General features: G+C 41.3%; 1 protein-coding gene across 2 annotated transcripts in view; it reads right to left on the bottom strand.

The window, feature by feature from the left end:
• Positions 1-26,223, bottom strand: part of pkn1a (protein kinase N1a) — a 63,106-nt gene extending 36,883 nt beyond the window's left edge. The window contains exon 1 of one of the 2 annotated variants that reach the window (XM_085277284.1): positions 25,403-26,223. In XM_085277284.1, the coding sequence (XP_085133410.1) occupies positions 25,403-25,423 (21 nt within the window). In that variant the 5' untranslated portion in view covers positions 25,424-26,223. Of the gene's footprint in view, positions 1-3,807; positions 3,888-25,402 lie in introns of those variants that run through there. The other variant, XM_085277282.1, reaches the window with a different exon arrangement.

The raw sequence follows: 26,223 nt of genomic DNA, 5'->3' as shown, positions 1-26,223 counted from the left end.
CTGTGATTTCCTGATGGAAAAGCTAAAACTTCGAAGAAAGCTGACATCCTTACAACAAGCATAACTTCTTTACTTGTGATCACTGTGATTCAAATGCAGATAGCAGTTATAAAACAATAACACTGATCCTATGATCTGATAATGTATCACGTCAAAGAATAGTCGATAGTTGAAAATGATTAGAATTACTAGGATCTTCTTTGAGTCGGTGATGGAAAATACATTTATTAGTCTTTTGATGACTCAAAAATAGATGCATCCTTCGAGACACTGTTTCTCGTCATTTTCTAATAATTTATAGGCAAACTGAAAGAAGTGTAGCCCAACGAAAACCAGATCTTTGCAGCGAGAGAAGCAACAGGTAAAAATAAATGTTAATGAAAAATGGCTGAAAGCCACGGAGCCACAAATGTTTAGAGACAAAGGTTAAAGATGAATCAATCATAAAAAGACTTCAGTAAACAGAGCTGGACGTTTACATGACAAATATCGCCAGGTGGGAATGTAAACACAGACCTTTTCCCTCCTTGAACTTGCTTCCATAATCACAAAACCATTCCAGGAACCGAGAAGGAGAGAAAAGGAGGCGAAGGCAAGAAAGAAGCAGCTATTCAGACGGTTAGTCTTTAGAGGATAGCTGCTGCATTAATCCCCTTCATCAGCTGGGGGGCTGGGAGATCCTCAGCACAGCAGGTCTCCTGTCAATCACCTTCTGCTCCAGAGGTACTTATTGAGCAGACCACACCTGTCAATCACTGTCCAATCCCCGCTGAGTCAGTGAAGAAGGTCGGCAGCTGTCTAGCGACAATACATAAGTAGAATAGCTGACCTTACAACATGCCAACATGACTGACTGAGCACAGAGGGGCTTTACCTGAAATGTTCAGCTTCTCATAAAACCAGATTGCGCTCATAGACCTGTCTGTGTGCAAGGAAGAGGAGTAGGAGAAAGAAAGACCCATTTTAAAAGTTATACATAGTACATGTGAACTCTTTTACATGAAACTATGTAAGCACCAGAAAACCGAGGAAAATCGCTCTCTCAGTCAGAGAAATACCGCTACCTGAGTGGGCGTGCAGAGTTTTTAAATTACAACAAGCAAAAGAACAGAGTGAATGTCAACTACAGCGTTTAAATAAAAAGCTCCCTGATGGCGTCTTCAGGCCAAATGAAAAGTGAAGTTGACATGAACGGAGCTAAATCCATACAAATATTTCAACTTTGGTGAAAAATGTATGCGTCCAAAGTCTACGATTGTTGAGATTCTCCCAGATGTTTATTCTAGTTATTTTTGTAATAATTACAATGGAGAACACGGTTAGTGCTGCTGACGGTGGGCAGTTCTGTTTGACTTTACTTTTCCATAGAGACAAAACAAAACAGGGGGTTTGGGGAAAAGTTAGTGAAATCGCAGAACTTCCTGGAAAGTTCTGAAAAAAAATCTAATGTTACTTAAATCCAATCGGTTGCACTTTGGAAGGAAGTACAGTCATTGGAAACATAGAGTCATGTGACAATTTAACCTTTACTTAACTAGGAAGTCATCTGAGGTTTAACATCTATTTTTAAGTGACAGGCACACATGTGCATAAGCACACATTAGAATGACACAACTTTAAAAAACAAAACACATAAAACAAAATAAATTCAAAATTATACAAACGAAGTATACCCTTACTGCTTAGGACATATGAGGGCAAGTAACAGCCAGGTGCTGCTAATCAAATGCAACTGATTAACTGATCATCAGCAAGTGTGACCAGCTCTGATGGTGGTGGTCTGTGTTAACCCAATCTCACATTCATCCAAGTAGTGAACATCCCAGTTCATTATTATTAGAAAAAGACTGAAAAAGTTTGACATTTCCGGAAGGATAAAGCTGTTTCTCTCTAAAAAGAACATGGCAGCACAGCTTAGGGTTGCGATATTGCATGTGAACAAATCAAAAGACAGAAGAAACCGACCGTGAACTCCTCTCTGTACCAAAGTATTCTAGACTTAAATGTGAGGTCATGCGTCTGTCAGCTGAAGCTTCCCTAAAATTGGGTCGCACAACAAATCTACAACAGACTGGCTGAAAAAGAAAAGAATGAAGATGCTACAATGACCCAAGTCTAGACCTCAACTCGACTGACCGCAAACCACAATAAACACAAACAAGATTGTAAGAGTGGGAAAAAAATCCCCCCCAGTGATGTTAGAGACTCAGAAAGTCATACATAAAACAATTACTTCAAGTTATTGACGCTAAATGTGGTTCCAGGAGCTACTGAATCATGGGATGTACTTAGTAGGACTGTAGGGTGGACAAACAGACCAACCTTCCACTTTCAGTTGTACAAATATTAACTGTGACACCATCAGTGGACAAAAAGGTAAACAGTACGCCCATGTGTAGGTTTAATAAGACGATGAATTTAAAGCTCATGTCAGACTGACCAGTATCATGTCTGAGCTCAACTCTGTAGTTACGATTGCAGGACAAAGTAAAAAGCAGACAAAAGCGTATTTACATATTTATAAACCAAGAACTGAAACTACCAAGTCCTCCCAGCCGTGCATCACCCAGTGCAGCCTGCTGAAGCACTAATGCAGGTCAACAGCAGCAAGATCAAATCTTGTGGACTTCTTAATGTACTTTTTCAGTTTCAGTGGTTGAGAGACAGAAAAAAAAAATGTAACGCAGATGCTGCTGATAACACTAAACATTCGTCACAGAGTAATAAAGTGGTAGCACATATCTGAAAGTGTGTGTGTGTGTGTGTGTGTGTGTGTGTGTTTGTGTGTGTGTGTAGGCAGCTCTTGTAGAGATGTCTCGGTAATTGCTTTGACAGGTCTGGGGTATTGTCTGAGATGAGCTTCAAGGAAAAACAGCACTGCAGAGCTGCACAAACTAAACTGATATCACTGCACTTCATGTGTCTTTCAGCGTGTGTGTGTGTGTGTGTGTGTGTGTGTGTGTGTGTGTGTGTGTGTGTGTGTGTGTGTGTGTTAATTCTGAAGTGAAGGGACTGAAATGGTTCTGCAGGCCTGACTTGCTATGTAGCACTAATGTGTTGCCAGTTTAGTTTTGTCACGCATAAAAAGCATGAAAAACAGCAGAGAAGAAGCATTCCCGGATGTGTTGACTACACGGGGATTTGAGGCCAAAGGTTACATGCAAACTTCCACCTGAAGTCAAAACAATGTATGCTTCACTTTGCTTATGAGCAGCACGCCAAAGGAAATGTGTCCAGCAGACTGCAAGTGTGTATGTGTGAGTCAAAGAAAACATCTGGAGGCATTTCTGAGATGCCTGAGTGATGACAACAGCCAACCTGGCAGGAAAGAAGGGGAGGAGAGAGGAAAGGATGAAAGGAAAGGTAGCGGACGAGTCGAATAGCAGCAGAGCGATAAAGCTACCACGCTATAACTTGTTTAACTTCAGTTCCTCTGAACCTAATCAGTCTTCATTTGTCATTTTTTATGTCAGATAGCAGCACATGGACCACACAGAAAATCTTTTAAATTAGAGGTGCTGTCAAAAACTGAACTGTGAGGACTGTTTCAGACAGTAGCGGCAGATACTGATCAGTACTGGAAGAATAAAAGCAGGACCAGTGTCTAATATTCTTTTACCATCATTTGTCATTTAACAGCACAGAGATTGATTTAGTTATAGGGGTATCCTATTAATATTTAAAGACATATTCTTACTTCACTGGTTTTTAGATAGCACTTCTTTACAGAGCAGACAAAGCACTTCTAGATTCTTCCAGTTTAACTGAGTTGATCTACTTAAAAAACAGTGAAGTGAACTAACTAACCATCCATGCATCCTTCTCCCCATCCACACCTTCCAGGTCCTCCTGAGGCATTCCCAGGCCAGATGGGATGCACAGTCTCTCCAGCAGATTCTGGGTCTAACCCCGGGCGTGCACTGAAAACCTCCAAAGGGAGGTGCCTGTGACACGTCCTAACCAGATGCCCAAACCACTTCAACTGGCTCGTTCCTACATGCAGGAGCAGCGGTTCTCCGGGTGTTCGTGCTCCATCTCTAATGCTACAGTAAAGCCCAGCAACTCTACAGAGGAAACTCACTTTGGCTGTTTGTATTCGCAGCCTTACTGTTTCGACATTCCAGACATTCCAGAGTGGCTGTAAACTGCTCCAGTTCCATTTATTTCAAAGTACAATATTTTTTTATTCACATAACTGGTGTTGACAGAATATTAGCAGAAGCTAATCTTCTCTAGAGTTCAGACAAAATGACAAATAAACAAAGCTTTATTCAGGCTTTATTTAAGCCTGAATAAATGCAGGACTATTCTTCTAGTTTGTGGTTTGGACTGCTGCTTCACAGCTAAAAGGTCATGCATGTATTGAAGATTAGGCTTAAAACTTTCCTTACAGGGTGTAAGGCTCTCCTGTGTGGTGTTTGTATGTTCTCCTTGTGCTTGTGCTGTAATCTACAGGGAGTGCAGAATTATTAGGCAAGTTGTATTTCTGAGGAATGATTTTATTATTGAACAACAACCATGTTCTCAATGAACCCAAAAAACTCATTAATATCAAAGCTGAATGTTTTTGGAAGTAGTTTTTAGTTTGTTTTTAGTTTTAGCTATTTTAGGGGGATATCTGTGTGTGCAGGTGACTATTACTGTGCATAATTATTAGGCAACTTAACAAAAAACAAATATATACCCATTTCAATTATTTATTTTTACCAGTGAAACCAATATAACATCTCCACATTCACAAATATACATTTCTGACATTCAAAAACAAAACAAAAACAAATCAGCGACCAATATAGCCACCTTTCTTTGCAAGGACACTCAAAAGCCTGCCATCCATGGATTCTGTCAGTGTTTTGATCTGTTCACCATCAACATTGCGTGCAGCAGCAACCACAGCCTCCCAGACACTGTTCAGAGAGGTGTACTGTTTTCCCTCCTTGTAAATCTCACATTTGATGATGGACCACAGGTTCTCAATGGGGTTCAGATCAGGTGAACAAGGAGGCCATGTCATTAGTTTGTCTTCTTTTATACCTTTTCTTGCCAGCCACGCTGTGGAGTACTTGGACGCATGTGATGGAGCATTGTCCTGCATGAAAATCATGTTTTTCTTGAAGGATGCAGACTTCTTCCTGTACCACTGCTTGAAGAAGGTGTCTTCCAGAAACTGGCAGTAGGACTGGGAGTCGAGCTTGACTCCATCCTCAACCCGAAAAGGCCCCACAAGCTCATCTTTGATGATACCAGCCCAAACCAGTACTCCACCTCCACCTTGCTGGCGTCTGAGTCGGACTGGAGCTCTCTGCCCTTTACCAATCCAGCCACGGGCCCATCCATCTGGCCCATCAAGACTCACTCTCATTTCATCAGTCCATAAAACCTTAGAAAAACCAGTCTTGAGATAATTCTTGGCCCAGTCTTGATGTTTCAGCTTGTGTGTCTTGTTCAGTGGTGGTCGTCTTTCAGCCTTTCTTACCTTGGCCATGTCTCTGAGTATTGCACACCTTGTGCTTTTGGGCACTCCAGTAATGTTGCAGCTCTGAAATATGGCCAAACTGGTGGCAAGTGGCATCTTGGCAGCTGCACGCTTGACTTTTCTCAGTTCATGGGCAGTTATTTTGCGCCTTGGTTTTTCCACACGCTTCTTGCGACCCTGTTGACTATTTTGAATGAAACGCTTGATTGTTCGATGATCACGCTTCAGAAGCTTTGCAATTTTGAGACTGCTGCATCCCTCTGCAAGATATCTCACTATTTTTGACTTTTCTGAGCCTGTCAAGTCCTTCTTTTGACCCATTTTGCCAAAGGAAAGGACGTTGCCTAATAATTATGCACACCTGATATAGGGTGTTGATGTCATTAGACCACACCCCTTCTCATTACAGAGATGCACATCACCTAATATGCTTAATTGGTAGTAGGCTTTCGAGCCTATACAGCTTGGAGTAAGACAACATGCATGAAGAGGATGATGTGGACAAAATACTCATTTGCCTAATAATTCTGCACTCCCTGTATAGTGATAGTAAGGAGGAGGTGGAAGAGAGGCTGGAGATGGAGAGGTGGTGGTGTACTACTGTTTGAAGATAAAAAACACAGGAGGCCGAGCTGAAGATGTTTACTAGGAATGGCAGAATGGACAAGATTAGACATGACTAAATAATTGGGACAGCTCAGGCTGAGATGGTTTGGACACTGAACAGAGGAGGGACAAAGGATGTTGACTACTGATGCCAGGCAGGGGGAAAAGAGGAAGACCACACAGGAGGCTCATGGATGTAGTGAAGGAGGTCATGAAGAGGGTTAGTGTGACAAAGGAGGATGCTAGAGATGGGGTGAGATGGAGGCAGATGCTCTGCTGTGACAAACCCTGAAGGGAGCAGCCAGTCCTTTCTGGTTGATACTTAACACAACACGGCAGAAAATTAAATTTCAGTATATAGTGAACTCTATGAGCTTCCCATTTTGTTCCAGTCTCCCTTGGTGACACTTCTTTTCATCTAATTTTCTGAAAGCAGAGGGAAGGATGAGACTGGAGGGGGAAAAGAAAAAAAGACAGAGACCACCCTTCCCCACGAGACAGACAAAAAGGCCAAAAAAGCCTCCAAGCAGAGAGAGAGAGACAGACAGACAGGCTGAAGGAGGTGGACAGCAAGAGAGTAAGAGACAGAAGGAAAGGGAGGAGAGGGGAAGAGAGATGGTCAGCCAAAAAGTGATAAAGAAGCAGGTGGAGGAGCAAGGGAGGATGGTTGGCCCTCAGAGCCAGAGGCGAATAATAGATAAAAGAGCATGTGAGAGCATGCTGGGAGGCCAGACTGGCTGCCAAATGCACAGACATCAGACACATGAGGGGAAGGAGGAGGATGAGAGCCTGTGTTCATGGGTGGAGAAGAGTTCATTGAGAGCACTTTGGGCAGAGTACAGCAGTCTGATATATAGAGTGCAGGGCTGAACATTAAATCATCCTCCCAAAGATCAAAAACAATCAGTGAGGGAGGCACTGTAGTTTTTATTTTTTTAAATATTCTACATGTTTTAAACCATTTCTGAAATCGAAATAATCTCCCTGGTGTATTTCAAGTGAGGGTCTTTTTAAAGAAACATTTCTTATTTGGGCCTCCAGGCATCCTGCAGTCCAAAGGCAAATAACGCTGTATGTGATGGGAAGCAGGAGGGAGCGTCATAGCCAGAGATGGAAACAGCGAGGGAGGGAAGACTTGCTGCGAGTAAAGACAAGAACAAGAGGGAGACCGGGGTTCACAGCTCTGTCAAACAACAGTATGCAGCCAGCATTTAAATTTCGCTAGATGTGAAGCTTGAGGTCAGTGTTGTACACTGAAATAAAGCCACTGAAGGAGTTAATACATGAATAAATCATAAAACTGCAACTCCAGTGTCAGGCTAGCTTGTGAGACTTGTGTGTGTGTATTTAAATGGAAGACGAAAATGGCAGATTGTGAACAAAAGTGTTAAAGAAGTTGAAATTGGCCGTTTGTTGCTGAAGAGAGAGGAACACGAAACACTTTTAAAAAGAGTAACTCTGATTTGAAAGAAGCTAGCCCCGTGACAGACTGGTGACCTGTCCACTGTGCACCCCACCTCTCGTCATGTGGTAGCTGGGATAGGCTCCGTCGCCCCCTCAACCCTAAATTGGATAAGCAGAAGTAAATTGATGGATGGAAAAAGAAACTAAATGTATCTCATTGACTGTTTTCTTTTACCCGCCAGGCAAGATGCAGCTACAATGAAAGACTGTCCAGACCTTTGGATGTAAAATGTGAGAACTTAATAATTAAATTTTTATCCTGACATTTCTTCAGAGTCATTGAATTAATTCTTGATTGATGGACAAAAAGAGGTTACAGTGAACTTAACTTTGAACACCAATACCCATTCACTCAGTCCAGGTGACTGTACATTATAAGGTGGTAAACGGTACGGGATTAAAGATGATGGCAGAGTCTTTACTGTCAAATGTACTAAAAGTTACATTAAACAAATTTAACCTCCTAGGACCTGGCGTCCAAATATATATATGGATATATATATTCCATGTTGTTTTTACATTCATCGGGTGCAAAGAGAAATTAAAAATGCATGCCATGGAAGAGTTCGTGTCTTAGGAGGTTAAAAACAATTTTGATTCTGTTAAGTCTAATTGTTGAATGTTGCCATTGTGTTTCTTAAATTTGTACAGTCTTGGTTCAAGCAGTAGGATCAAAGCCATTCCTTTGATCCTGACCACCTCTCCAACCACTCTGTGCTGGGGGAGGTTTTATTGTAGATACATCCTATCTGGAAGATCTGCTTCTTTTGATGTAGGCTTCCTGCGTTTACGACCCTTTGGTCAGCAGGAGGTCTGACACACACACACACACACACACACTCTTACAGAAGTTCACACATATACATAAAATGCTTTGTCTTAGAACCAAGGGGGCGTGGCTTTGTTCTGACGTGTTTTGTGTGAACTGTCTCTCAATAAAAGGTAGCAGGAGGAAGTCAGATCTGGGGGTCATTTTCGTGGTGGACACAGACGAGGCCTCCCTTGCGCAAATAATCGATCGATCGACTGTCTTGTTTTCTTCATGATGAATAAGTCTCTAGAATTAGCGGGGCTTGTGGAAACACAGACCCAACAGATTCTGTACATCAAATGATATTTATAAATCTCTTTTTTTTTTTTTGACATTTTTATTATTACGTTGTGAGCAGTCCAATGGTACAGACGTAGAGGCGAAGCATCATACCTTCAAAGGGGGGGGATTTTTAATCTATTGCTTCCTGTGGGGACAGTTCGTTCCTTCTAGTGTCACACGATGCCTTTTCTATAATGTAACAGCTTCCTGAGTCTGGAGCAGAGTTTTTAAAGGTTGGCATTTTTCATTAGTTTTCATTTTTTTTTGTTTCCAGTTTCCCAGAATGAGTTACAGTTTTACTTTAGTGTTTTAATTAGTTTCAGTCTTAGTTTGAGTTTAATTTATGTTAATGTGGTTGGTATTTGTCTTTGACAAGATTTAAGAATTTCAGAACAGGTATTTCCAAACCACTGAAATGAAATGCCCCCAAGGACATAAAGTTTGGTAGTCATTATTGTGACTGCAGAGTGTTGTTCAGTTACAAAGAGTCTGCTAATTTCAAGTTCGATTCAATTCAGTATACATTTTATATAGCACCAAATCACAAAAACAGTCGCCTCAAGACGCTTTATATTGTCAGGTAAAACCACAAAATAATATAGTGAAAACTCCAACAATCAGATGACCCCCCTATGAACAAGCATCTGGCGACAGTGGGAAGGAAAAACTCCCTTTTAACCGGAAGAAACCAGACTCAGGGAGGGACGGCCATCTGCTGTGGCCAGTTGGGGGTGTGGAGAGGACAACAGGACAAAGACATGCTGTGGAACAGAACCAGAGATTAATAATAAATAATGATTAAATGCAGAGTGGTGTATAAACACATAGGGAGTGAAAAAAGCGAGCGAAGAAGAAACACTCATCATGGGAAGTCCCCAGGAGCCCAGACTGATTGCAGCATAACTAAGGGAGGATTCAGGAGCAACGTGCTCTAATGGGATGATATGGTACAATGAGGTCTTTAAGATTTTGCCTAATTATCCAAGACTTTGTATGTGAGGAGAAGGATTTTAAATTGGAAGGCTGGATTGAACAGGGAGCCAATAAAGAGAAGCTAATATGGGACAAATAAGCTGTCTCTTTACCACATTAGTTCATGATGTTAGCACCCTAATCTTCAGTTATTAGCACAGTTATTATGCAGCTCTGAAGCCCATATGGAAAAGATATATATAAATCGTATAAAGTTTGTATCTGTCTTGGGTGAAACTTGTATGAAAAGCATACAAGAGTGAAAACAGATATAAGATCCCTTGAAAAATTATATGATGAAACTTGTATGTTTTGGATACTTACTAAAACAATATATGAAAGTAATGAGGAAGTGGCCACTTTCATGAGTAAATCATATAAGTTTTTACTATTTCTTTTCCATATGGGGAGTATAGAACATCTGGACCAACAGAAAAGTTATTTTCATCAAAAAACAAACATGCTGATCTCCTTTGTCTTCTATTCAATCTGTTGTTTTTCACCAGTTTATACGATCAATACCATTAAACAATTTGTCACAGTGCCTGTGTTGTGGTCCAGTGAACTGTTCCAATAAAATCTAACCAACGGCAGTCACAGATGTCAGACAAACTAGCTCGAGAGTAAATATTCATTTTTCTGTTGCAGTGACTTTTAGTTCTTTAGAAAACATGTCAGGTTTGCTCTTTAAGCACAGCATGACTAAGAGTTGACCACGAGCAAGCCACACCTGCACGTTACAATATGTGTGATTGCCACAGTGTGCGCGCGTGTGTGAAAAAGCCACGTGAACTGACTGTGTGAGCAATGTGGGTAGAAAGTACGTCACATTTGTGTTTTAAAGCACCCGAGGGAGACTGAGGGTGCGTGGCTGGTGAAAAGAGAAAAACAGAGTCGAAATGCATGTTAACATGCCCCAAGAGCACCCTGGGGATTCATTGTGAGTGTGTCTGTGTGCACGTGTGTGTGTGTGTCACAACATTTACGGTTATGACAGTTGGGCTCAGGTGTGGCAGCAGGAGCAGAGACCAGTGCAGCAGGTCTCTGGGTTTATGTTTAAACAGCCTGCAGAGACAAGTTCAGCTCACCAACAGCGGTTGTGTGGTCACAGTTGGAGAGACATAACTCATATACATACACATTTGTGGTAAATCAAACTAATGTCCCTAATTTTCAGCTACATATATCAAGAATAACTGAAAATGTGACAAATGTGAATCTAAAAACATCTCTACTCTCAGGTAACTGAATACCTGCCGATGGCAGGAGAAATACGCTGCGACTGAACAAATGAACTCTTCTATTTATTTAGTTTTTAAAAATCGGTCAACTTTAGCAGGCAATTTAATCAAACATCTGCCACGCAGGTTGTGGTTGTGCAAGAACATTTTAGGGGTTCATATGAAGATTATCCCCTTACATCATTTCAGTTTAATCTGCAAAAAATCTCATTTTTAATATTGTTAAAAGCAGCCAGCTTTGCTCAGCCTTACAGACCTTCAGACAACAACTTCTCCTGCATCTAAATAAAACAAAAAGAGCCGACTTTTGAAATACGTTGATATTATCGAGGCAGCAGATCAGTTCTGTGGAAGGTGGGTGAGTTACTATACCTCGTAAAAGTGGAAGACTTTGTGTAACTGAATCTAAAGCAGAGAAAGGTTAAGGTTCATGTTTTGGTGGGTTTGTATCAGGTTATATAAAGTATTCGGGGGGGATAATGATTGTGTAACCACTGTTTAATCAAGTGTGAAGGCTCAAAGCATCTCAGTCCCATCTCTAATTACATAGCCAAATATAATTCTAGAGACTACGCTTAGTTAATTGTCCTCTAAGAGGCCACTCTCATTAAAGTGTCCAGAAAAAGTGTTGACGTGTAAACAGACTTGGGAGAAGAGTGCTCGGTCCCTCATTAAGTGCAACACTGAGTAACGTATGCCTAATCCTAACCCTTTCTGTTTGTTTTTTTTAAATAACATCACTGTTTGTTTCCAAAAGTTGATTCTGTTCATCTGGACGTAGCGTTTTGTGGGAGAAACGTTTTGTCACTCATCCTTCTTCAGTCTCAGCTGACTGCAGGTTTCCCCCAATCTTATAAACAGTACATTTGCATAATGACTGAAACCAGCCCACTGAGGAACAATGGGCTGGGAGGTCAGTTTCTTAATCTTAATTATGCAAATTCTCATGACCATTGATCAGCAACCACTGACTAAAACCCACTGATCAATGGCCATGAGTACCATTCACAGAGAGTTGGGGATTGGCTGCAATCACAGCATTGTAAGATGGCGAAAGATGTACCCTTAGGCCCCCTCCTCGATTCAGAGATGGTCTTTCCCTTTTCACATAAATGGCCTCCTTGACTCTTCGCTCAAACCAGCGTTCCTCCCTGTCCAGGATGTGTACATCCTCATCCTTGAAAGAGTGTCCACTGGCCTGTAGGTGTAAATAGACTGCAGAGTCCTGGCCTGACGAGGTAGCTCTTCTGTGTTGTGCCATCCGCTTCACCAGAGGTTGTTTGGTTTCCTCGATGTATAAATCCTGGCAATCCTCCTGGCACTTAACAGCGTTCACTGTGTTACTCTGTTTGTGTCGGGGGACCCGATCCTTGGGGTGGACAAATTTTTGGCGCAGCGTGTTTTGGGGTTTAAAAGCCACAGAGACCCGTTTTTTTTTTTTTAAAAAAAAGCGTCTCAACTGCTCCGATACTCCTGACACATACGGGATCACTACAGGTTTTCGCTTAGGCAGCGTTCACTGTTTGTTGGATATCACGAAAAGTTTGCCATAATCCTGGATGATCCTGCTTTTTGGCATCTTAGAAACACAGCTGTGGCCAAGCAAGAGCTAGAGAAGCTTATTCATGCCTTTATTTCATGCATTGCTCTTTTTCTTTTAGACTGTTTAGTTTAGTTCAGAATGCTGCGACTCAAATTTTAACAAAAACAGGAAGACAGAGGATATCAGCTCCCTGTACTGGCCTCCAGTAAAATACGGAATTCAAAGTATTGCTCACTGTTTATATTAGTAATTAAATGGCTTGGGTCCTACGTAAGACTTGTTTAATGAAGCTAAACAGGGTCATTTATCTGCACATAACTGGAACCAAGTACCCACTGAGGTCAGATCATCTCCAACCTCAGCCATTTTTTTTTTTTAAAAAGAGGCTAAAATAAGGATTATTCACTGCTGCTTTGAATGAATCAGGTAGCTGTATCATGATTGTTAATATTATTTCTGTCTATTATTTTTTAGTTTGGAGTTGATCCTGTAAAGTACATTAAGGGATTGTAGTGTTTGAAAGGTGCTACTTAAGTAAACTTGCCTTGCCTAAACAAGTCGTTGAGTCTTTCAGCAGCGTATTTCACTTCATTGTCCTCAAAGTAATGATTATAAAAGGCTATCTGTGTATTGTTGTATTGAAGGACATGTTCAGACTGAAAGTCCTGCACACCAACCGTCTCCTTTTTCCCCTTTTAATTTCTCTCTTTAGTAAGGCACACTCATCATATCCTCTCCCATAATAAGGGCACTGATGCAAATACCTTTTGCATCTTGATTTGATTTAATTCAAAGTGATTTAACTGCAGCTCCACCCAGTTATCCAACCATCCATTGAACTGAGGCCCCGAGCTGGTGAAACTCCCAGTAGGCCAAATGTTATCAGTGCAACTTGATCTCCAGCCCTTTGTAATGAGAGGGATTGTTTGTGGGGAGACTTTAATAACTCCCGCAGCCTATTTATATCTTGTAAGTCACACACTGCGTATGACGCACTATAAAAGCACACAGGCACACCCACGACATGTGCCACAAACTTTGATAAAGACCGTCTCGTAACTGTCTGCCAACAGTCACATTAAAGCAAAGAAAAAAAATACTTTAAGTACGTTTTCATACAGTGGGTTATCTATTAACTCTAGATGTGACAGCAAACAAGTTTGCACACTGAGATAATGCAGCGAACCAACAACAGTCTGGTGATATGTTCACAGACCGAGAGTGTGTATGACACCAACAGGATGGTGTTATAACGTAGCAAGAATTATTTTAGTAAATTACCCATGTCTACATATGTTTAGTCTACTTGGCTTTAAGCTGATTAAGAGCAACAAGATGTCTTGAAACTAAAAGCTTTCCTTCTAATTATCCCTAGCGGAGGACAGCTCTTTAGAGCCAACAAGCCACACGGGTAAACATGGGGGAAGAAAGCTGGAGGAGCAGCTGGTACACAGCAAGGAGAAGGAGGAGGGATGAGACAGCAGGAGGAGTAAATGATAACGCAAGACCAACATGGCGCTTGCTTTACTTTCGCAAATGTTGCTGATCCAGTACCATTTGTGATGAACGTTTGTTCATGCGGCGGTTTCCTTAGAAATGTGGAGAGCACCATTAACACAGCACTGCAAATACTACACTCACAGGACGAGGTACTATGTCTGAAAATCCTTCAACGATGTTCACAGAGGAGGGGACCTACGTAGCTCTTAAATAAATACGTTTTAAGGAAGTCTGACAAGCAAAATTGTCTAGTTGGTCCCGTTTAAGAGAGTTAAACCATCATAACCAGCTCTCTCAGTAGCAACTGACTCCAAGATTAGCATCAGAATATTCAGCCAATGAGGGGAATTGTTTGACAGACATCTGTATACATTTTTATACAGATATTTGGTGTAGTATAAACACAACTGTCAGAAAGATTACTTAAAAAAAAAAAATCAGTTTTCCGTATAATGTCATTAAGAGTCAAACACAAAGCAAAAACAAAACGAGTCACTTGTAGCGATGAGCGTGCTTCACGGTGCATAACAGATTTGAGTTTAAGCTGACTGCTCAGCTGACTGTGCCACAAATTTACTATCTTTGTTTGCTTTCAGGGTTCTCTTAGAGATGTTTTTGTGCTAAGGGGGCTTTTCAGTGAGAACACTCCAAAAGCTCTCTGTACACTCGCTTCTTAGCCTAAAAGATTACCTATCAGTTAACCACTGGCTGGTGAACACATACAGACAGATACTGTATTCCTCAGGAGTCAGAGAAGAAAAGCAGAGCTAAAAGAGTGAATACTGGATTTACACTTGCCCCTAAATGGGTTTAGTTATGTTTCTAAAATGAATGTAGAGCTGAATACACAGTATTGTGCAAAAGTCTTGAGTCACCCTTTATTTCTTTATATTTTTCATCCAAGGAGCTGGACATTCTTGGAATTTTTAACTGGTCTTGAGCAACAATTCTCCAGGTTTTCTGAAAATCTTTTCTTTGGACATCGGCTGCTTTTTCACAGATTTCCAGTCCAGCCCTTTTATTCCTCAGAGGAATGTGTTTTGGTTTCTTATTCCAGCTAATGCTGACCTCACTTTTTTTTTTTTTTTCACTTTTTCACTTTTTTTTTTTTTTTATTGTCACATCACATGTGCAGGCACACTGGCACAGCACATGCGAGTGAAATTCTTGTGTGCGAGCCCCACAAGCAACAGAGATGTGCAAACACAACAACACAAACGAGCAAAATACAAGAATGGCCAACCTGAAACTAATAAATATATGTACAATATATAATAGTGTATGCATTTCTGGATGTGTATACTAAATATTTTCCTACGTGTGTGTGTGTGTGTGTGTGTGTGTGTGTGTATACACATTTTTACAAATTAAATAGTAAAAAAATAAAATAAAATAATAATAATAATAATAATAAAATATATAAAATATACAGAGTTGAATATGTGCAAAACAAGTGGCATTTATATACAGTGTGGAGTGCATATGAATCATTCAAGAATAAAAAGGCACCCAATTCAAGGGATTAACCAGTGTTATGTGTACACATAACAGACAGCTTTGCAAAAACACATGTTTAAGCAGTATTTTTAAGCACCTACTAGCATCCAGTCACAAAAACACATAGTTCCCCAAAATTAATAAAATGACAGGCATAAAACAGTATTTTTGTGTCAACAAGGTGATTTCTAAAGCGCCGTCAACTAAAACCACAGAAGCACAAAAAACTGTAAACTAGGTCCAAATAAATGTTTATAGATTAACAGGATCTGAAAGTCATGTCCTTGAGAAACAGCAACGACCTGACACAGGACCAGAGATCTGATCCTTCAGCTGACCATCCTTCCACCTAAATAGTGAAAGGGTGGCTGTCAAAATGCCTTTCTTGAGGAAGAGAGAAAGAAAACTGAGGGATGCCAAATTACACAAGAACTTCAGTCTTAATGAGAGCCATCTGTAGAACACAGAGGAGGTTAAGACTGCATTTCAGCCAGTGGTGCTGGAGATCTTATCAAAGTTGATGGAATTATAAACACAGAAATCTACCATCAGATTTTGCAATACCATCTGTAAAGCATCTGATTGGTAACAGCTTCATTTTTCAGCATGACAATGATCGCAATTACACTGCCAATCCAGTAAATACTGTCAGTAGGGATGGGAATTGATAAGATTTTCGCGATTCCATTTTCGATTCTGTTTAACAATTCGATTCTTTATCGATTCTTGTTTTTTAAAAAAGGAGCACACAGGTCGATTAGCTTAGAACTTTGTTTTATATCTTCTCTTTGAACAAGACAGAAATTTAGGAGTAACATGGCCTTACAAACCCAATAGTGAGATCTTAAGAGATCCACAGCCTACGGCTCTTTGATGGGGTGTCACGGGGTCCCCAGAATAAAAAACATTGTAAATGTAATATATTAATAAAATAAATATTCTTCTGTAGCAATAACAAAGTATAACATAAATTATTCTGTAGCAATTGCACAAGAATAGTAACTTAGTAACTTTGCAAAAAAGGCAAACAATTCCAATTAATTGAAACAGTGGGAACCGATTCTCTACAAGAACCGGTTTTTGATTCCCATCCCTAACTATCAGTCATGGATTGGCCTCCCCAGAGCCCGAACTTCAATATTATTGAAGTAATGTGGGGTCATCTTGACAGAAAACAGAATAAAAGAAGCGCTTTGGATGTCCTTCAAGAAACCTGGAGAACTATTCCTTACATACTGTAATTTCATCACGATCATTAGCACTGTACAGTAAGGGGGGGGGGGGGAGACATCATTCTGCCAATGCTGGCCGCTAAATTAGATGTCTGGCTGTCAATTCGGTCTGAAGACGTCTCACTTAAGTGCGCTACAGATTGCGACACCGATCATACGTTGCATCATGCTGAAACAAGTAAATCTTATCTGCCATATGAAGGTTTCAGGCTCTCCTGCAGGCACAATAGATGACACAGCAATCTGCCACCATCAGTCTCACATTCTGACATTTCTGCTGCTCATTTCCATCATTTCCTCACAACACGTTCACCATCTTGCCGTCACTTTTTGTCATTTTAATGACCAATCATTGCACACTCACACACACCAAAAAAGTAGAGACCATAACACCCACAAAATTAAAAGAAAATTCTTGAACCCACAGTCTGACTTCTGGAAACTCCAGCATCAGCCTGTTATCTGTTTCTACAGCGTCACCACATCCCCACAGACCGTCCCCACACACCCTTTCTTTTGTCCTAAACCACACGTTTATGTCAAATCACGGCAGATCTGCAGTGTTGGAGACACAAAGCAAACAAGTACGCACAGACAATACAAAATTGTTTCTGGTAACAGTATTTCCACTTTAGTGCTATATAGCATTTCTGTATTTGCTGGTGTTTTCTTCTCTTTTTGGCAACGTCTCTAAAAGCTGTACATCCTTCTATGCAAAATCTGTGATGGTATTTTCTTACTTTGCTTGCTTTTTTGTCCATTTTATAGTATTTTCTTGACCCGCGGTGTACTGAACTCTCAGCACCACTTTCCAAATGTGTCCAGTCGACCAGATTTCAACCTGGCAGTGAGGCTGGCTTAAACAGAAAAAAATGATCAGCATATAAGAGCAATTTTGTGACTACTTGCTCAATAAACCCACATTTGTGCCAGAAACTCTGTTTAAAAAAGGTCAGATAAAATAATAACTGAAGAAGCCATCTTTTTGTTTAATAGGAAGCAAATCCCCCGGCTGCCCCATGAGGCTCACTCATACAGCACACAGCGAAGCATGCCCAGCTTATTCCATTAACTGATGGTGTATTGCTTTGTTCATGGACTGTTTACCAGCTGCCCCCCCGCTGTGAGGAAAATCACCAGGATTAAATTTCATATTGTGTACAGGAGGATGAGAGCATCGCTCGCTTAAGGACGGCAGCATGAGAGACAATCAGGGTTTGTGCAGGCCTGCACTTTGTTCATCAACATTCATGCCTAATGCTTACTATACAACACATAAAACACTCCATTTCCTGATTATTTCTCCTCAGAACCAATCAAAACTCTAAAACTGCATCAGCTTAAATCTCCAAATATCTTATCCTATTAGAGGAAGAGCACATTTCCCTGAAACACTCTCCCTCCGGCAACACCAGAGATTACAGCATAATGCTCTCTGTTGATTTATTTTTCCTAAAAACAAAGGTCTCTGACCTTTAGACGCAAGCTCAGCGTTGGGTTTTAAATGCACCACAGTTTAAGGCAGACTAAATTATTTGGTTTATTTGCTATTCGAGTTCTTTCAGAAGGATTGTAACCTACACTTTAAAGCACAAATCCTTAGGATAACATCACAGCAGCCATGCATTCAGTTGTCCGTCCCAATTCCCTGATTGTTTCAGCAAAGACTGAGTTTGTTCTAAATATATAAAGTGTCCTCTGGTAGGTTCAGAGACAGTTAACGTAACTGAGTGGCTGTTTAAACTGCACGGCAGGACTGACCGATGAGGCTGGGATCGATGTATGTGTCCCGAGGGGCCCTGGGCACTGCCATAATGAGGAAGGGGTCAGGGGTCGAGGTATGTCGAGTGCAAGGTTGCTGGTTTTGACAAGCCAGGCCGGGACCCAAATGAGCACGAAAGTGAGGAACTACTGCCATCGTATAATGAAACTTCAAAGACTTGACATTAAAAAAAGAGGTGGTATCCAACTTTAACGGATGCAGATGTGAGGGCAGAACTTCGGCATCTGTGGCCTGGCCTCATGCGACGAAAAACAGCCACAGGCAGTGAAATGTCTGTTTCATTTATGTTTTAACTGAGTGACCCGCCCTGAGCCACTCACTCCTGATCACTCCGTCCCTCCCAGTTCTCACCCAGAAAGCTGGCGGAGGTTAACTGGCCAGGGGTGATAGGTGATGTCACAACAGTGTGTGAGCTCAGCCTCGCTGGCCTGTGTGCGAGCGTCTGGGGAGAAGGAGGGGTCCATGCGAAGCTGGAATGCAGGGGTACATCGCTATGAGGTCATGGGAATTATGGGATGTTTGCACAGAGGGAAGGCAAGATGTGAAACAAAGATAAAGAAACAGGGAGGGGAAAAAATCCACGGACAGGAACGCCAGTTTACAATAGCTGCTGCGGCTCATCACATCTACCAAGCACACAGGCAGGCTCTCAGTTTAAGAAAAACAAACACCTCCACCCCTCCATCCAAAAAACTATTAACAGTATCAGACTTTAATACCTTGCCTGAGGGTGGGCAGCTGGGCTGGTTGGTTAGTGAGGGTGTGGTCACTAACACGCTCCAACAAGGATGAGGAAAATAAACTCATAGTGAACTGAATGTGATCTGGGCTGCTACTGTCAGACAATGCAACCTATTGTACCGCTGCGGCCGTAGAGCCTCATCATCAGCACATCGCCCCGTGGCCCCTCCTCTTCCCTCCACTGTTGTGCCCTTGCAAAACTTTGCCCCCATCTGAAATGCTCCTATCAGGGCACCAACGATCCAAGCAATGAGCCAGTGCTATTAAAGCTCTTATTTTGTTTTCCCATCAGTACCAAACATGTAACTTACTGTAAGAAAACACCCCATTTTTAGACGCTGTTAAAAGACTGATTTGCCTGCTAATGAGACGTTTATTGGCTCTTATGTGGTTCCTTTACACTCATTTCAACAGATCAACAAATTTGAGAAGTGAGAGGGACAAAATAATTTAATGCATGACAAAACTGAGAAGATCTTTGGCAGGCTGCTATAATAGGGAGAGCAGAAACAGAGCAACTGTAATAGTTGACAACAATCACACCCCATCTTATCTTAGAGACCCAATAACACAATCTCACACCAATAGAGCATTTTACTCTCCATTGGTGTGATATTGTGAGCTTACCTGTGGTTCCTAGAATATTTAGTAGAATGGGAGACAGACCCTTCAGATCTCAGGCCCCTCTTCTGTGGAACCAGCTCCCAGCTTGGATTCGGGAGACGGACATTATCTCTACTTTTCAGATTAATCTTAAAACTTTTCTTCCTGGTAAAGCACATGGTTAGTGCTGAATCAGGTGATCCTAAATCCTCCCTTAGTTTTGCTGCATTGACAGGTACGAACGGTCTAATGTTAAAATGCCCAACTCTACAGGATCAAAAAGCAGGTTTAGAACCTGGGACAAAACAGCTGTTTTTTAACTCTATGTGTAGCTTCTACCCTTAATAACATCTCTACTGTTCCTGAAATTATCCACCTGGATACTGGAGTTAGGGGCGTCACCACATTTTTGACAGATGTTCCAACTCAAACCACCACATGACACTAAGAAGTCAGTGCCTCAGTTCTGATGACAGTTTTTATTAGTCTGGCTCTCCAAAACCAATGTCTCACACCATGGTGGCTACATCCATGTTTTATACTTCCTATGATTGAAACATGGATTATGTGTGGTAGAGGAATAGCGTTGGTGGGCTTTTAAAACCTCATTTTAATCATCGTCAAACTGGTTTGAATTGCTAACGCTTCTGATGACACTCATTTGACCTTTGACTTCTCAGTAGAAACAACTAGTGTTAATGGTTTTGTAGATGCTATAAAATTCCACGAAGGTCAGATGAGATTAGGCAGACATGCAGTAGAGCTGGTAGGAGGTTCTGATCATGTGTTACAAGCCTAAAAACAGAAACATTCATGCGAGTGAATACATCACATGATAGGGAGTACATGACCCCATTAGTCCACATTGTTTTATTAAACTGAGAGGCCTGCTATGAAAATGAATGTGGATATTAATTTCCTCTCAGAGTCTCCGGTTTCTCAACAGTTCCTTGATGCGTTACTGTGGATTCTGTCTGCCTACATGGCCACGGGGCTGAGAAAAGTCTATTTTGTGTGCATAACTGTCTCCTTACGTCATTGTGAGGCTTATGGGAAGCTCTCCTATGCATTCCCTGGAGTGTCTGACTCTGTGTGTGTCTTTAAATATTAGACCTGAATGTGTGCTCATGTAAATTGTGTAAAAAAAAAAAAGAAAAAAAAAAGAAGTTTGTCATTAATGAACAAATACAGGATTTTCAAAATTTTCCACGCAACAGATCCATCCACATACAAGAAGTGACACATCTCCCCTCGACTCCACTATTGTCCGCCTTCTAACCTTCGCAGGGAAGTGTGACGCAGTTGGATTCAGGCTTCTATTGGGGCTGTTTCACATGGTTTTCCTGTGGGGGCAAACAAGCGGCACACCAGGGGAAGGTTGTAGAGCTTCACTGCCTGCCTCTGATGTACAAAAATGGGAACTTAAGAGGGGAACTCCGGGAACTTTACACATCAAGACGTGTTTGCAGGACTTGTGGAGGAGTTCTGCATATCTGAACAAATAAATCCTTAGAGAGGTGATAAGATAACTCAAGTTAAGTTACTTCAGTCTGTGTTGGTTAAAGATGAAGATTGAAAATGGAAACCCCATAAAATAAAAAAGAAACAGACTGATTTATGCATCAACTAGGAAGCCTGGAGACCTGCCATGTCCTGACTACACAAAGGTGTTTTACTACCTAGGACAAAAGCTACAAACTTTAAGGTAATGTACCTCAGTAGCCATTAGAAATAAGGCTCAAATATTACATGTGTCTATTTGAAAAAACAAGTGAAGAAGTTTAAAAAAATAATAAAGAAGAGGGTTAAGGGCAAAAATAAACATCAATGAAATCAAAAGAAGAAAATAAGACCTTTGCCATGACTTGATACAGTTCTTATGTCTACTGACTACTACATAGATTTAGTCATACGAACAGCTTCCCTTAATACACTGGAAGCAGGAAAAAAACTAGTATTTCTTTGTGTCATACAATTAGTGCTGAAGAAGTTGGACAAGTGCTGAAACCCTGCATCAGCACATATAAGGTAAACTTAGAGATGAATGCCCTGCAGACCGCTTCCAACTGATGCACCCGCTCCATGAAAACATGAGGAAGTTCCACCAGTACATCATCATCAGCTCCTGTGGACAAAAGGGGGTTTCCAATTCTGCTGAAGCGGTTGCCACTTAAAGTAGCCTCTCCCTTTTCAACTTTACTGGAAAAGATCAAAGACCCAAGTCCATGTCTAGATCTCCTTCTGTTTTCCTTCTTTTACTGACCATCCTTCTCCATAGACTCCAAATCTCCTGAGACCATGATAAAAACGAAACATGTACACAGCAGACCAGAGAAATATCAAACTGCTCTTAGTGCTGCTGTTTGCCTCCTGATTATTGGAGTCTTGCGATATTCTTAGAAAGAAAAACATAACCACATCTTTTGTGGGAGGCAGAAAAAACATCTGGCTTTAAGCTGTAGGCGCTCTCATTAGGTGGTTGATTCAAATTTACAAATTCCAATCAATGGCACATCTCGCACATTGGTCAGCGGAGTAGGGGAACCAAAATTAGACCTATCTGTTTGGCATAGTACAGAAAAAATCTATGCCAAACAGACTGGGCAGATAGTTGTTTACCCGGCGAGGATGTCTGACACTTTAACGTCAAGGACAACGAGGCTAGAATTGGTTAAAGAGGCAGAAAGCTTTTAAAAGCAGTCACATAATACGGTGTAGTCAAGCAGCATAATTAACTGGGCTCATTTTCCTAAAGACACATGCTGGTGCTCATAGCTTCCTGACACAAATAAAAGGGGGAAATCTAATAAAGTCGCTGTCTTTGTAGCTAACAGTCGTTCTTAGACTAGTCTCTTGATGAATTAGACTTGATATACCAACGCAAACATTTGAAAGTTCTTTTCCTAAATGTTTTGTATCCAAATCCCTTTTTTCCTTGGAAAATGCTTTATCCTTCAAACCAACCTTTACTCTGTTTTTTGTTTGTTTCCCTTCTGGCTTTGAGTAGTTTTAAAGGAGTACTATTGTTAGAAGCCTTAAAAGTGACATGATCGTAATACAAAGAAGCAATTCTCTTGTACTTACTGAACTTAAAGAATTTTTTTAGCTTTTCTTTTTGAAAGGAAATTGCAGAAACAGTTTTACATGCTGTAATAAAACACTGAAAGCAACACATTAATTAATTCATTTAATGGGATATGACATTACAATCACAAGACAAATCTCTTGACCATAGATCTGTGATAAAGATACGTGTAGCAACTTACACACTTTAGCAACTTTACTTACTGTTTAATTAAATCAATTTAGTATCCATACCCCTTTCCATCAATTTATCATGCTGCTTTTTTAAATTTCCCATCTCACAAACACAAGCTGCTCTGACTGAATGGTATCTTTACCCGACCAGACCTCTCGGACTGTGGCACCCAGCCGCTATCCAAGCCACATAGCATCAAATCCCTACGCCCATATAGTGAACCCCTCTGGCCTGGCTGTTTGATGGGACCACAGGAACTCTGTATTTGGCAGACTAACAGTCTCTTGTTTTATTCCTCTTTATAGGGGTTTCTGAATTGGAAAGTAGTCTTTGGGGATTTAATCAGAATAGCTACATGAATGTTTCTTAGATGATGTGTCTCAGGCTTCTCCTACTGTGGGCAGACTCAGTAAGGACACAATGGAGAGAGCATGTCTCTCAGCTCACTTGGAAATACTTTAGTATGTCAACAGGAAGGAGGCGAGGAGGTGGCTCTTGGCATCTATTAATTGGATGGTTGGTGGTTCCATGTCTGGCAAGATCCTAAGCTCAAGTTCCTCTTCCATTCATCCATCAGAGCGTGAATGTTACACAGAAAGCACTTAAGAATATAAAAAGTGCTTGTAAGAATGGGTGAATGACATTTGTTGTGTGAAGTGCTTTGAGTAATAAAACAGAAAAGAGCTATAGCTATATCCTATTGTAAAGTGTCCTTGGGTGACTTGAAAGGCGCTCATAAATAAAATGTATTATTATTATTATTATTATTATTATTATTATAGCAGAACCAGTCCATTTCCCATTTACCTCCTGTAAAATGTGGATAACCACCTTTGTGTGATTGCTTAGCCTGGTGATCCATGTTAGTGTAAGTGAAGCTAGTTAAGAGAAAAAGCTGTCTTGGGTTTATTGAACTTCCCTCATAGTACAGGCCCCATGAGCAACAACCTAGCTACTGGAGGAAAACTACAAGCTTTGTCACCAGGTAACCCTCAAAATCCAGTGAGAGCACGAGTTCTCATGTGTGCCTGCATCCATGAATGCGTTTGCAGATCAACACACCTTATTTGGTTATAATGTACTGGAGGGAAGTGGCAGCATGGGTGAAATGACAGAATGTGGGCAAACAACATTTGAGTTTAGTCAACACTTTATGGCAACAGGAACTCGTAGACTTGCACACTGGTTATAAATTTCATATTTCATTATTATTGCAAGGAGCCCGTCTGTTCTGGAGCTATCACCTCTATTATCTTCTTCATCTTCTGTATTTTCACTTGCATACGTTCCAAACCTCTAATTACAGAGTAAACCAATGCCAATTTTTCAGCCGTGAATAATTGGCATTAACGTTCCTAAATTACAAATAGGAATTCAAAGTAGTAGACAACCTGTACACCGACGTCATCTGCGTGACGACACGGACACACCCATTTCTCAGCTGACACACAGCTCTAAATGTCAACAGCTTCTCAAATCCAGTGTGTATGAATCTCATAAAACTTATCTGCCCCCTTCATGTTCTTCAGTTTCAGCCTAGATGACTTAAAGCAATTAACTCATTACCTAAACGCCACTTCAGGAAATCATGTTTCTCTTTAACTCAGCACACACCTATTCCCTGTAAATGCAAACTAAGCACTCCTTCCTGTTTTGCTAAAGCATTCACATTCAAGTGATGCCTGAAGGCAGCTGGAAATAGTGAGTGTTGTTTTACAGCAAACACCAGTATTGTGCCTGCATGCACCTGCCTTTCCTATATACACACACACAACACTATGAAAGCAACAAAGCTTTGGACAAAACAAGCTTCACCAGGTCACAGCAAACAGCCAAACAAAGCAAGGTGCAGGAGATCTCTGCACAAGCTCTTTGCAGGACCAGACAGTGGACCCATCATACATTATTAACAAGAAGCAAACTATCCATTTCCACTTATACTGACAGGTTGTTGGTTCTTACAGTGTGGTACGGGGGCCACTAATGGCCTCCAGCACCAAGCCACCACCAATAATCAATTAAGATAATAGCAATCACCAACTACTAATTTTTCACCAAACAATTGATTGGGAGACTCGAATGTCAGAATGAGCTCATGTTTCTGAGCTTTGGAAAACCCATCTTAGGCTCTAAGATCCTGTGGAAATTTGTGCCAAATTTTAACAAAACATGGGTCAGTTAAATCCACTATTCTCGTTACATTTGTAGGGGGAAACTTTCTATAAAAAAACAATACTGCTTAACTTAAAAAGTTAAAACAGCTATTTTGGCTTCACACAACTTGTGTCAACAGAAATGTCTGGATTTCAAAGGATGAGTATCTGTGAGCCAGTTTTGGCTTTATTCAGACCACGTTTGCAGGCTTCAGGACATCCAACTTGATAAAACTTACTTGAATGGAGTCGTTCGCCATGGCTGTCCCTGTTGCTGCCTTCAGTCCGTGCAGATTCACGGACAACTTGTGCACATGTGGGGATTCGGCCCACAGATGAACGCGATGTCTCCTTTCTTAAGACAATAAAATAAGAAAAGATACTCGTATAGGCCTGCGAGTCTTATCTCAACTTCAGGCAAATGTGTAATAAGACAAAGGCAAACAGTCAAGGGGTAATCCGCATTGTAGGTCCGCCTGTGGCCGCGCCTGAACCGATCCACCCTGTGTTGTTTAACCAGCGTTAGCCCCCACTCCACTCCACGAACAATCAAAACGGCTCCACCGTGTGTGCGCGTTTTAACAAGAGACACAGGTCATTCAGATAACTGCAAACTACTGAGCTCCGCAGTCATTCATCACCATCCTCTTCTGTGAGTATCTGCCATTCAACAGCTAAAAATCCAGCAGCACGTCCCTGCTGAACGGTCACATCCACAGCCGACATGAAACCAGAGGAGATCCCCCGTCTTCCCTCTCCCCAGCTCCCGGTTACATCCGTGAACACGCCTCACAGCCTCCTCTCTCTTATCACATGCCTTACAAGAAGAAAAAACCCGCCTGTCAGTCCTTCACACAGCCGCAAACCCAGGACAGCGGGAAGCTAACCTGGGCGTTACACATCCCACTCTGGGCTCAAGTCAAAAAACACCACAAAAGAGCTCCTTCTTTGTTTTGCCGCTCGAGATGGACAGCCTCACCCGCCGTGAGACATCCAGGCAGCGGTTAACTGACGGCAAAGCGGCAGCACGCAACACTTGTACGCGAGACCCCGGCCGCGC

The sequence above is a fragment of the Mchenga conophoros genome, linkage group LG6 (assembly GCF_057382185.1).
Source record: "Mchenga conophoros isolate Kocher_MC1m ecotype Shallow Benthic linkage group LG6, M_conophoros_male_GT1.1, whole genome shotgun sequence".
NCBI classification, from domain to species: Eukaryota; Metazoa; Chordata; class Actinopteri; order Cichliformes; family Cichlidae; genus Mchenga; species Mchenga conophoros.
Note: the sequence above shows the minus strand (reverse complement) of the source record. Positions and strands in the feature narration are given on the sequence as shown.